We start from the raw sequence: 13,510 nt of genomic DNA on the forward strand, positions 1-13,510 counted from the left end.
CTATAGTCTAGTCTATAGTCTAGTCTTTAGTCTAGTCTATAGTCTAGTCTGTAGTCTAGTCTATAGTCTAGTCTATATTCTAGTCTATAGTCTAGTCTATAGTCTAGTTTATAGTCCAGTTTATAGTCTAATCTATAGTCTATTATATAGTCAAGTCTATAGTCTTGTTTATAGTCAAGTCTATAGTCTTGTTTATAGTGCAGACCATAGAAAGAAAATTTTGTGTTGGAATTTAATATTTGACAGAAAAGTTTGGCTTACGTTTTAGTGTAAAGAATGGATTATAATTGTGTCCGTAAACTTTTCTATAGAAATATTAAAGTTAATTCATTTCAATTTAATATCTTAAAAAAAATGTCCCTTTTATATAAAATGTTTGCAACTGGGTCCATACTTCAAATTGTGACAGATAAACTCAGTTTTTCTTAACGACCAACAAAAGAATAAAAAAGAGAAAAAAACTCCCGGAAATTATATTGGTTTACTTAATATCAAACAACACAACCAGTAAAAAAGTATATTGATAAAAAATAAATTTGAGCAAACAAATAAAAAATAAGTTTTGTAACTTTTTGTTAACAAAAAGAGGCAAAAAATAAAAAAACAACAGAAAATTCAATACTTTTAAAAATACAAATACAAATAAATAAAACAGTTTTATGTTGATAGAGAAAAATACCTGAAAAAATCTTCTTTTCTTTAACTTTGTTTTTTCAAAAAAAAAATTATTTTTTTATTAAACTGGGTTAAAATATAATTGAAATGGATTTCACTTGGACAAGGGAAAAGTGTCAATAAATGTAACAAAAAACAAAACTTATTTTATTGTAAAATTTTCTGTCGAATTTTTACTCTAATTTATTTATTTTACTAAGTCATCATAATGATTTGCCATTATATCCGTCGGTTGGTTGGTTGAGTTTCAATTTCCTGTTGTAGTACAACTTCAACAAACGACATCAACAGTTTCTAGTGCAACAACATTCTTTTCACTACTTCCTATGAACTGTCACTATTCACCATTCGCCCCACTCCCTCTATCATTACAAGATTTCTTCAAGTAGTTACAAGTTTCTTTTATTTCCTGCCGAGATTCATAGAACAAGGTTGGTTTTAGCTTACAGCTTGGTTGTTAGGTTGTTTTGGTTAAAAAGTACTCAAACATTTCTTCATGTCAAAGAAACCTCAATGTTTCCTCAATTTTTGTAGGAAGAAAAAAAATCATGTAATTTAATATTAAGAAAAAGTTACAATGACTTATGGAATATAAGACATAAATCAAGGATTTGTTTTACTTAATCTTAATATTTAAATTAGGACAGACAGACTAGACTATATGCAAGACTATAGCTCAGACCATTCACTAGACTACAGTCAAGACAAAATTTTCTAAAGAAATTTATGTCTAAGACAAAATTTTCTAAAGAAATTTATGTCTAAGACAAAATTTCCTAAAGAAATTTATGTCTAAGACAAAATTTTCTAAATAAATTTATGTCTAAGACAAAATTTTCTAAAGAGAATTATGTCTAAGACAAATTTTTCTAAAGAAATTTTCTGACTAAGACAAATTTTTCTAAAGAAATTTTCTGACTAAGACAAAATTTTCTAAAGAAATTTTCTGACTAAGACAAAATTTTCTAAAGAAATTTTTATGTCTAAGACAAAATTTTCTAAAGAAATTTTTGTCTAAGATAAAATTTTCTAAAGAAATTTTTATGTCTAAGACAAAATTTTCTAAAGAAATTTTTATGTCTAAGACAAAATTTTCTAAAGAAATTTTTATGTCTAAGACAAAATTTTCTAAAGAAATTTTTATGTCTAAGACAAAATTTTCTAAAGAAATTTTTATGTCTAAGACAAAATTTTCTAAAGAAATTTTTATGTCTAAGACAAAATTTTCTAAAGAAATGTTTATGTCTAAGACAAAATTTTCTAAAGAAATTTTCTGTTTAATACAAAATTTTCTAAAGAAATTTTCTGTCTAAGACAAAATTTTCTAAAGAATTGTTTGTCAACACAAAATTTTCTAAAGAAATTTTTGTCAAGACAAAATTTTCTAAAGAAATTTTTATGTCTAAGACAAAATTTTCTAAAGAAATTTTTATGTCTAAGACAAAATTTTCTAAAGAAATTTTTATGTCTAAGACAAAATTTTCTAAAGAAATTTTTATGTCTAAGACAAAATTTTCTAAAGAAATTTTCTGTCTAAGACAAAATTTTCTAAAGAAATGTTCTGTGTAAGACAAAATTTTCTAAAGAAATGTTCTGTGTAAGACAAAATTTTCTAAAGAAATTTTCTGTCTAAGACAAAATTTTCTGTCTAAGACAAAATTTTCTAAAGAAATGTTCTGTGTAAGACAAAATTTTCTAAAGAAATTTTCTGTCTAAGACAAAATTTTCTAAAAAAAATTATGTCCAAGACAAAATTTTCTAAAGAAATTTTGTAAAGAAATTTATGTCTAAGACAAAATTTTGTAAAGAAATTTATGTCTAAGACAAAATTTTGTAAAGAAATTTATGTCAAGACAAAATTTTCTGAAAAAAATTATGTCAAGACAAAATTTTGTGAAAAAATTTATGTCAAGACATAATTTTCCCTGGAAATATATATTAATATTCTATTAAAACTAAATTTCTTTATTTTAAGACTTTGTTTTAAAAGTTTATTAGTTTTAACAAGATTAACACACACACTCAGACACAAATTGTTAACAGCAACAGCTTGAAGGGCAGTTTATTGTTAGTGAAAACATTTGAATTTTATTTTTCTTTTTCCGAGATTTTTGTTAAAATGTTTCCTTTAACAATTCCCTAAGAATTTCCTTAAAAGATAAGAGAGACAGACAACAATAAAATAATATAATAATTTTGGAGGTTTTCATGTTAGCGCGAAAAGGAAACTACAAGGAAATAAAACACTAATATAGAAATTTGAATAGAATATTTGCATTGCACTTACTGTAACGAGGCTAAACTGAGAAGTCTTTTAACAAATAAAAAATTTCATTAAAAAGTATTTTTTCTCAAAATTAAGGACAACAGTTATTTTGGAATTATTTTCATTTCAATTAAAGTTTGTTATTATCCTGATTACATTTAAAAAGACCTTTACAAACGACTAGCTTTGCTCAGTTTTTAACTGTAAATCTATTATGTAATATACCAGCATTAACAAGGATCTCGTAAATTTAACAAGAATTTTATTAATCCTTATGTATGTATTTGTATGTTTAAGATTTTTATTCGTGCGTTTATGAGCCAGAGAGAAAATGTTTGTTTTTTTTTTTTGCTCGAGAGCATATTTTCTTTCCTTTTTTAAACATTTAGTTTTAATTTCTTGGCTGTAGGGGAAGTGAAAGTGTCCTTTAGAGATTTTTCAAACACTTTTGACGTCACTTAAAACCGTTAGTTTAATGTGATGGTGTGTGCATGTATCCATGTATGTGTGTACTCCTGTCTGTTTGTGTTAAAATCAGTAACTGTAAGTGAGTGTTTTAAAAATATATCAAGAAATTTTAAGTGTTTATCTAAATGTGTCTCCATTTTTAAGATGTTGGCTGGCTGTCACTGAAAATTTATTGAGTAAAATGTTCTCGAAAAAAAAAACTTTTAACGAAGAATCTAGAACAATTGCCAAAAACCATTTGAATATATTTTGTTCATATTTAAATTTTAATCAAATAATGTAAACAAAATTATGTCTTGACATAAATTTCTTAAGAAAATTTTGTCTTAGACATAAATTTCTTTAGAAAATTTTGTCTTAGACATAAATTTCTTTAGAAAATTTTGTCTTAGACATAAATTTCTTTAGAAAATTTTGTCTTAGACATAAAAATTTCTTTAGAAAATTTTATCTTAGACATAAAAATTTCTTTAGAAAATTTTGTCTTAGACATAAAAATTTCTTTAGAAAATTTTGTCTTAGACATAAAAATTTCTTTAGAAAATTTTGTCTTAGACATAAAAATTTCTTTAGAAAATTTTGTCTTAGACATAAAAATTTCTTTAGAAAATTTTGTCTAAAACATAAATACATTTTTTTAATTTAAAAATTCTGTGTTACAATGATTTTTTTAAATATTTTGTCTTGAAATAAATCTCTTTTGAAAAATTTTATCTTGACATATATTTTTTTAATATAATAAAAATTTGACTAATTTTTCATATTTTTTATTTCTTTACAGATTTTTTGCAACTCAAACTAAATTTATTTAAAATTTAGTTTTAAATCTGCCACAAAAAAAGTAAATAATTAACAACTTGAGAATTATTTACAAAAAAATCAAACTGTTCCCCTTAAATAAACCACAATTTAAGTTCAAATTTAAACCTTATTTCAACTTTTATACAATCAACAGTATTTTTAAATTCAGTATTAATTACATTTACAACTTTAATAATTTAATAACAACAAACATCATTAACATCTTCTTCATTTGCCGCAACTTCATCTTCATTATCATCTTGAATATTTTTATTATAAATTTTGCTATAATTTCGGGTGATCGGAGAAAGATATTAAAATATCAGCACCATTCTCATCACATTGGATTACGCGCAGTTTTATTTTTGTCCAGAGCCAATTAGTGGCCCCACCAGACCGCAATTACTATTACAACAACAATTATTACAACAACAACAACTAGTACCAACATCGTTGTACGAGTCGTCAGCATCAGCATCGTCGTTTTTTAATAATTTTTTAACAAACACCAACAATTTCATTAACAGCAACATTACGCAATCACGTTCACCACTCTATCAGCAACAACAACAGCAGCAATTACAATTGCAACTGCAACAGCAGCAGCAACAAGACTCATCAACAACGCCGCCAACATATTATAATTACAATTATAATTATAATCTACAGCAACAGCAGTTGCAGCAACAATTATTGCAGCAGCAACATCATCACCAACAACTGTACAATCCATTCTACAGTCAGCAACATCTGCAGTCGGCAGCAACACCACCACCACCACCGTCGTATTACCACAAATCGTTGTTTGGCAGTAGCATTAGTCCGGGCAGTTATTTGGGCGATACAGCGACAGCAACAGCGGGCTTTGGTTTGGGCCTAAGCGGACTGGGACTGGGAGGATTAAGTGCAGGCTTGGGTGGAGGAGGAGGAGGTGTTGGTTACACCCCCTTAGGACGTAGCTATCGTTATTATAAGCAACACGCCTCAACAGGTCTTGGAGGCAATAGCAGTTACAACGGTTATTATAGTTTAAGTTTCGGGGAGAGTTACTATCCCTTTCAATCGAGTGGCGGAGGAGGAGGCGTATCAGGAGGTGGAGATTATTTTGGGCGCATATCACCAGCGGCGGCTCATACGGGACCTCTGCTAGCCACTTCGGTTTCAGAGCCTCGCAGTAGTTTACTAAAATTACCCCCGCCACAACCACCACCATTGCTGCCACCCCTAGATGACGATCTGCAAGTAAGCACAGAGCCCTACTTGTCTACCTATTCGTCAAGGCCTATAGATTATATACCCTCGCCACCGGCCTCCTTGCGAAGCGATACTTACGCCTATAGACCACGACGTCAGCGTGATACAGGCGGTCGTTATTCAGCTACCGGTTATTATACCAGCCGACAGAGAAGTCGTGGATTTAGTCCCATTATAGACTGTGATCGTTATAGGGATCGTGAATTTGTGGGTCGTTCTAGATTACGCACGAATAGCTTGCAAAGTAACTGCAGTCTAGGAAGATCTTCGTTTACGGCCATCGATCGTTTGTCACCCGTAAGAGTGGGTGCTTCGCCGCGTTCCTTGAGAAGAGAGAAATATTTATCTCCTTGTGGGAGTCCTAAATACAGCAGCAAAACGTCGTCCCTACAACCAACCAACGCCCACGAATCACAATATCATACACAAGCATACGATACATCATCGTCCAATACCGCCGGCGCCGGAACAGTAACATCCAAAGCATCATCAGCAGCAGGCGCTTTAACACATACGCCGCCTCATTATCCGCATAATACCTCCTCACAAACCTCCTCCAGCCATCACCAACATCAGCACTCACATCATCATCAACATTTGCCCAAATTGGAGCAACCACAACCGTATCAGCCCTACAACACCGAACAAACGCCCAGCAATAGCACATATCACGCCCATAAGAGGACTCATAAAACCTCCACAGATCCTAGGGATTATCATCAACAAACTACTCCACAAAGACAACAGCAACAGTATCACTATCAAGATCAACAGCAACACCAGCAGCAGCAACAACAACAGTTCCACACAACCAGCAGTACCAGCAACATTTACTCCACACGCTCAACACCCGGAAGTTGTGAAAATTTCCATCATTTAGCTTCAAATCTTGGGTTTATACAGCGTCATAGAATGATGGTGAGCAAACTGTGGAAGGGTTGCTTTCCCGATGTCACACCCGAACATGTGCATCGTCACAATTTTTATCTTTGCCAATGGCAGCGCAATACCCAAGTGCGCATTATCTATCTCTTCTATCGCTGGATTACGGCCATTATTTGTTTGGCCGCTTTAGTCTGTTCATTACTCGATATCGGTCGCACTGATGAACGTTTTGAAAATCATTATGCCAAATGGTGGATTTATCTCACCCATTGGGGTCTTCTCTTCTGTACGGTACAAGCATGGCTGGCGGCCATGATTGTAACGCAGGGTATGATGGTGGAACGAGAAGACTTTGAGTTAATGCGTCAGGCGAAAAAATCAAAATTACATCTTCTCTATTGGGTGTTGTACACGTGTGCCACGGTCTATGCTTTTATAATAACGATGTGTTATTGGTTGTTAGTCCATGATCCAGGTGAGTGGGGTGAGAAATAAACGACTTTTTTGGCCAAACATTGTAGTAGAGAAAAAGTTTTTGGTTTTTATTTGTTAAGTTTTTTTATTTAAGGAAAAGCTTTTCTTTAATCCCAATAACATATTTATGTCTTGAGACGAATTTTTAAAGAAATTTATGTCAAGATAAAATTTTCTAAAGAAATTTATGTCAAGACAAATTTTTCTAAAGAAATTTTCTGTCTAAGACAAAATTTTCTAAAGAAATTTTCTGTCTAAGACAAGATTTTCTAAAGAAATTTTCTGTCTAAGACAAAATTTTCTAAAGAAATTTTCTGTCTAAGACAAAATTTTCTAAAGAAATTTTCTGTCTAAGACAAAATTTTCTAAAGAAATTTTCTGTCTAAGACAAAATTTTCTAAAGAAATTTTCTGTCTAAGACAAAATTTTCTAAAGAAATTTTCTGTCTAAGACAAAATTTTCTAAAGAAATTTTCTGTCTAAGACAAAATTTTCTAAAGAAATTTTCTGTCTAAGACAAAATTTTCTAAAGAAATTTATGTCTTAAGACAAAATTTTCTAATGAATTTTATGTCTTAAGACAAAATTTTCTAAAGAAATTTATGTCAAGATAAAATTTCCTGAAAAGATTTATGTCTAAGACAAAATTTTCTTAAGATATTTTTATGTCCTAGACAAAATTTTCTGAAGAAATTTATGTGTAAGACTAAATTTTCTGTCTAAGACAAAATTGTTGTTGACATAATTATATCTTAACATAAATATGTTTTGACATAAATATGTCATTACTAAAATTTCTGAAAAAAAAAGAAATAAAATAAATTTCTTTAGAAATTTTTATCTTAGACATAATTTTCTTTGAAAATTTTATTTTAGAAGATTTTAAATTTTGTTTATTGTATTTTTTTTTCTTTTAGAAAATTTGGATTTAGTGTGTCCTTTTATTTTAATTCCCTTAAAAATTACAATTTAAATCCTTGTTAAAGTATTTACAATTAATTTACTTTAAATCTGCTTAAATGCATATATTGCATATTGTATTTAAACCCTTCAAAATATACTATTGCCAAAAAAAAAAAACCTTGCAAATTCTTATCAACATTCTGACAACAATTGTTATGACAACTTAAATCCTTGTAGATACATTGAGGCTTTTATGTAAGAGGCAAATTAACCTTAACTGAAAATTATACTTTTTCAAACAATTGTAAATGACATTTCGAAATGGCCGTCTCTATATGTTTTACTAAATATTTACATACAATTGACACTCACACATACACAAGCTTTATAGAAAATCCTTTTACAAAATGTAACTGCATGTAAGTCACCTGTATTTGTTTGTACAAGTACAAGACATGTAGGAGTATATTTTCTGTGTATGTTTGAGTGTGTATGTCCTTTAAAGGTAAATCTTTATATTGCTAAAGTCCCTTATAGTTTCTTGCTTTTTAATTACTTTGTTTTAAGTTCAGATATTTTGTTTGCTTTTTGATGTTGTGTAAAAATAGTTTTGTAATTTTAGTTTGTTTATTTTATTTTGATACTGATATTGACCTTTTCTGCTTGTTGTTTCCAAATTTCATTTGTCTTTTCCAGAAATACATAAAATTGACACATTAAACATTATGGTGCATGTTTTAAATTCGATTATAATGCTTATCGATTTGGCCATTGTGGGACATCCAATTAAGTTAAGTCATGTCTATTTTACAACTGGCATTGGTTTAGCATATGCCATATTTACGGGAGTTTATTTTTTGGCTGGTGGTACGGATAGGTAAGTTAATAAAAAATACATTTTAAAATTTCTTTGCAATATTTTTTTTTTTTTTTGAAATTTATGTCAAGACAAAAATTTTTTGTCATGACAAAAGTTTCTAAAGTTTAGAAAATTTTGTCTTAGACATAAAAATTTCTATAGAAAATTTTGTCTTAGACATTAAAATTTCTTTAGAAAATTTTGTCTTAGACATTAAAATTTCTTTAGAAAATTTTGTCTTAGACATAAAAATTTCTTTAGAAAATTTTGTCTTAGACATAAAAATTTCTTTAGAAAATTTTGTCTTAGACATAAAAATTTCTTTAGAAAATTTTGTCTAAGACATAAAAATTTCTTTAGAAAATTTTGTCTTAGACATAAAAATTTCTTTAGAAAATTTTGTCTTAGACATAAAAATTTCTTTAGAAAATTTTGTCTTAGACATAAAAATTTCTTTAGAAAATTTTGTCTTAGACATAAAAATTTCTTTAGAAAATTTTGTCTTAGACATAAAAATTTCTTTAGAAAATTTTGTCTTAGACATAAAAATTTCTTTAGAAAATTTTGTCTTAGACATAAATTTCTTTAGAAAATTATGTTAAGACATTTTGTCCTAAGACTTTTATCTTGACATAATTTCTAATAAAAATATCAATTTTTTTTAATTTCTAATTTAGAAAACTTCAAGTTGCCATTTATCCTATGTTAGATTGGACCAAACCGGGTAAAGCCATTATCGTTACGGTTTGTGCCATTATCTTTGTCTTCATTGTGCACTTCTGTTGTTTTCTGCTCTATCGCGCTCGTGTCTGGCTATTTACTAAACTTTGCATACGTGGTTCACATCATCGAGACGGTGAGTTTTGTGAAGGTCTCAATGAGGACTCTTGTGCTACACGTTTGGGTGGCGGTAGTAGTGCTGACTATTCGCATCAACAACAATTTCCCACTACAGTACATTCAGAGCAGCCGCATCGTACACATCTAACGGTGGCCACTAGTGCAGCGGCCACACAACAAATGTCAACGGAACATGTGTATGCTAATGCTCCTAGTCATCAGCATTTAATGGCTGGACAACAGCAACAACAACAACAGCAGTCACATCAACATCATCCTCATCAGTATCCACCCCAATATTCGGGTTATCAACAACAACCCGTGGTGGCCGGGGTAAATGTTGGTGTCATTAGTTCAGCTGATATATATCAGCAGCATGATGGCAGTAATAAACATCATCAACAGCAACAACAACAACAACAGCAGCAACATCAACACAAGTCAACAAGCGGTGGCAATGCATCATCTGCCACAGCTGCTGCCTCATCAGCTCTATCACGTACTGTGGCTCATTTAGATGCAGCACAACGCGAACAATTCCTAAATCCCAATCAAATTGTGGAATACAAAATGTAAAGACGTTGTACCCGGCACCGATATACCTTTCATTTGTCCATGAAATTTTTAGAAAAACATTGCAGTCAATGTCAGGCCTATAAAGAACAGGCCGATAACTATGGCCGATTTAAGGGTGGCGAGGATAATGCAGATGCTGCCGATTGTCTAGTGAGCCATCATAATGTTGCGCTAACAATCGCGGATGTTGACAACAATATCGGCAGCAGTAGCAGCAGCAACAAACAAGGTAAGAAAATTGACTATAAAGATAAATCATGTTAAGTTATGAAATTTTATTATTAAAGGGAGGGGGGAAGTGAGCATTTTAAAAGAAATGTTTGAGTGAGAGCAAAATTCTTTGCGAAACGAATTGGAATTTAATGAAACATTCAAAAATAAGGATTTTTATTTAAGAAATTTTGATCTTTATGTCAAAGACAAAAGAATTTGTAATAAAATCTCAACATTTCAAAATTTTAAACATTTTTAAGTGGAACGATGTGGAATATAATGAAACACTTAACAAAATTCTTAAATATCAATAGATTGACTATTAATTGTAAATTATAACATTTTCTCCCTTTTTATGTCTTTAAATATGAGAGTTTTATTGAAGGAACGAAATGGAATTAAATGAAACAAGCATTATATACACATTTTCTTAAGAGAATTATTAAAATTTTTCCTTTTTATTCACTTTTTAAATGAATACCAACAAATATTGGCAAATTTTGTGAAATTTTTTTAAGCGGAACGAAATGGAATCATGTGAAACAGTGTTGAAATTTTAGATTCCAGCACCTTAATTAACTTTTATTGTTTCCCTAAACATTTAAATGTATTCAAACTTATAAAAATTTAAAATTTTGTACAAGGAACGAAATGGAATCAAGTGAAACAGTTTAGAATTTATAGATTTAACAGATTAAAATGTTCTTTAGTTATTTCTAACTAAGTTCAAGGGATTTTAAGTCATTTAAATCGTAATTTTGTTCAAGGAACGAAATGGACTTTAGTGAAACAGCTTAATTTTTAGATTTAATGGCAAAAAATTTTTCTTAGCGGTTTTAACAACATTTTTAAGTATTTTTGGTTTCCAAATTTTAAATATTTGTTTCAGGAATGAAATGGAATCTTATGAAACACTTTTAAAATAGGACTTTTCTTAACAGAAACTAAGAACATTTTTGTGTTGTTGTTTGTTATGAAATAATAAGAACACAATTGTGTGATTTTAACTAAATTTCATTAGCGGAACGAAATGGTATTAAGTGAAACATAGCAGAATTTATAGATTTTATAAGGGAAAACGTTTTATTGATATTAGCTTTTAATTCTAAAATAGTTTAAGCCGTAAAATTTTGAATTTTTGTTTGAGAAACGAAATGGAATTTAGTGAAACATTGAAGAATTTATGGTTTTAACATAAATTAAGGTATTTTAGTTATTACTCTTTTTTTAAACAAGATTTTTAGCCATTAAAATCATAATTTAGGTTTAGGAACGAAATGGAATTTAGTGAAACACTTTGAAAATTACATTTTTTTTAATGAAAATTGTATGATTTTGTTTGTATAGTTTATTTTAATATAAATTTAAATAAAATTAAGGAATTTTGACTTAATTCCATTAGCGGAACGAAATGGAATTTTGTGAAACATTGCAGAATTTATAGATATAACAAGGAAAAATGTTTTGTTTGTATAAGCCCTTAATTTTAAAAGAGTTTAAGCGTTAAAATTTGGAATTTTAATTCGAGGAACGAAATGGAATTTAGTGAAACATTGCAGAATTTATATATTTCACAAGGAATATTATTCTTAGTTTTATGTATTTTTTGTTAAAATGATTTTTGGCCTAAAAAATTGAATTTTTGTTCAAGGAACGAAATGGAATTTAGTGAAACAGAGCGAAATTTCTTAATTTAACAGCGAGAAATGTTTTTTGAAGTTTATAACAACATTTTAAAGTATGTTAAGTTTTAAATTATGAGATTTTTGATTAAGGAACGAAATGGAATTTAGTGAAACACTTTCAAAATTACATTTTTTAAATGAAAATTGTAGGATTTTGCTTGTATAGTTTATTTTGATATAAATTTGAATAAAATTAAGAAATTTTAACTAAATTTCATAAGCGAAACGAAATGGAATTAAGTGAAACGGGTTTGAAACCTGTTTTAATTGCGTTCTTTTCTCTTACTCAAACATTTCTGTAGAATGTTTTTCAAAGTTTAGCTAAAAATTTCATGGATTTTATGAAAGAAAGAAACAAATTTTAAAAAAACTGAATAATTTTTCTTTAAAAATGTTTTGAGTTTAAAAATTTAAAGAAAACAAAAATTTTTGAAAGAAAACTTATTTATAAAGAACAAAATTTATAAAAAAAAATTAGTTGTTTTTTAAATTTATTAATTTTTGGTTTATTTTTAATTATTATTGTTATTGTTTTAAATATTTCAAACACAGACATACATACATATATAACTAACTAAATATCGGTGCAAGGGGTTTATTTTAATATTAAATATAATTTATATTTAATTAAAATAATAATTAACAAAAATTTAAATAATAACAAAATTTAAGTTTTAATTGAAAAAAAAAACTATAAATTTAAATTAAATTAACAAAAATAAATTCAATTTTTGTGTAAGTAGCTTAAAGCCATTGGTGTTTGAAATTTTTGTAAATTAATAAAAAAACAAAAAAAAAGAAACTTTTATATTGAAAAAAATAATAATTAATTAAATAAATAAATAAACAAGAATTAATAACAAAGAACTACAAGTTCATTAAAGAAAAAGTAATAATTTAATTTAAATAAAAACAAAAAAAATTAATATATATTTATACCAAAAAAAAAAAAAAAAAAAACAAAAAAAAAAATACAAAATTATATTAAAAATTAAATTTAATTATGTATTTAAAACAAACACTAAATAATTAGTTTAAGTTGATAAACAAAACAAAAATTTAGTATTGATTTGCAAGTATTTAAGTAAAACCAAGATTTAAATAATAATTTAAATTTAAAAAAAAAAATTATTAAACAAAAATTAACATTAAAATCAAGCAGTATTATATAAATATTTAAACAAAAAAAAAAATAACATTCCAATAATTAAAAAAAGTATAAAAATTATTTCCAAAAAAACAATAAAACTAAAACTCTAAATCATTTATAGCTCAACCATTTATACCTTTTTTAATAGTTTTTTTTTTTTTTTTAATAATTTCTCAAATTCCTTTATAGACTGAATTTAAACCATTAAAAGTTTTGCTTTTATTATATAATTTGCTTTGCAATTTGTTTATAAATAAATTAGTTTATTTATAAATTATGTTTAAAAAATAGGTACTAAATCCTCGCATTATTTAATAGTAGTTCTATTATTGATTCACATATCAATGCAATATTTATTTACAAAAACACTCCATATTAATGCATTCCCTTTCAAAATATTTATATACATATATAACAAAACTTTAACTATATAAAAACACAAACAAAACAAAAACAAACCTT

At 27.8% G+C, this 13,510-nt stretch overlaps 2 protein-coding genes across 4 annotated transcripts in view; both read left to right on the plus strand.

Moving 5' to 3' along the window:
* The window catches only part of LOC111685445 (serine/threonine-protein kinase Warts-like), a 48,211-nt gene extending 41,836 nt beyond the window's left edge, over positions 1 to 6,375 (plus strand). Inside the window, exons 2-3 of the mRNA XM_046955864.1 lie at positions 4,584 to 6,320; positions 6,368 to 6,375. Coding sequence (XP_046811820.1) covers positions 4,584 to 6,320; positions 6,368 to 6,375 — 1,745 coding nt within the window. The remainder of the gene's footprint in view (positions 1 to 4,583; positions 6,321 to 6,367) is intronic.
* On the plus strand, positions 4,538 to 12,492 carry LOC111685444. Of its 3 annotated transcripts, none has more exons than XR_006941610.1 (4): positions 4,538 to 6,824; positions 8,422 to 8,602; positions 9,262 to 10,229; positions 12,451 to 12,492. XR_006941610.1 is itself a non-coding variant. In XM_023447714.2 (3 exons), the coding sequence occupies exons 1-3, from the start codon at positions 6,377 to 6,379 to the stop codon at positions 9,998 to 10,000; spliced, it is 1,368 nt and encodes a 455-aa protein (XP_023303482.1). In that variant the 5' UTR covers positions 4,538 to 6,376; the 3' UTR covers positions 10,001 to 11,780. The 3 variants fall into 3 exon arrangements, 1 of the variants encoding a protein (XP_023303482.1); XR_006941609.1 differs by lacking the exon at positions 12,451 to 12,492 and adding an exon at positions 10,288 to 11,780; XM_023447714.2 differs by lacking the exon at positions 12,451 to 12,492 and having other exon boundaries at positions 9,262 to 11,780.
* Positions 12,493 to 13,510: the final 1,018 nt, after the last annotated feature.

The sequence above is a fragment of the Lucilia cuprina genome, chromosome 2 (genome assembly GCF_022045245.1).
Source record: "Lucilia cuprina isolate Lc7/37 chromosome 2, ASM2204524v1, whole genome shotgun sequence".
In the NCBI taxonomy this organism is placed as follows: domain Eukaryota; kingdom Metazoa; phylum Arthropoda; class Insecta; order Diptera; family Calliphoridae; genus Lucilia; species Lucilia cuprina.

Excerpts from the sequence above, each read along its gene's own strand:
- LOC111685444 (XM_023447714.2), top strand. The coding sequence starts at position 6,377 with ATGATGGTGAGCAAACTGTGGAAGGGTTGCTTTCCCGATGTCACACCC. Across the intron at positions 6,825-8,421 it reads GTTGTTAGTCCATGATCCAG|AAATACATAAAATTGACACA; the intron begins GTGAGTGGGGTG and ends TGTCTTTTCCAG. Across the intron at positions 8,603-9,261 it reads TTGGCTGGTGGTACGGATAG|AAAACTTCAAGTTGCCATTT; the intron begins GTAAGTTAATAA and ends TTTCTAATTTAG.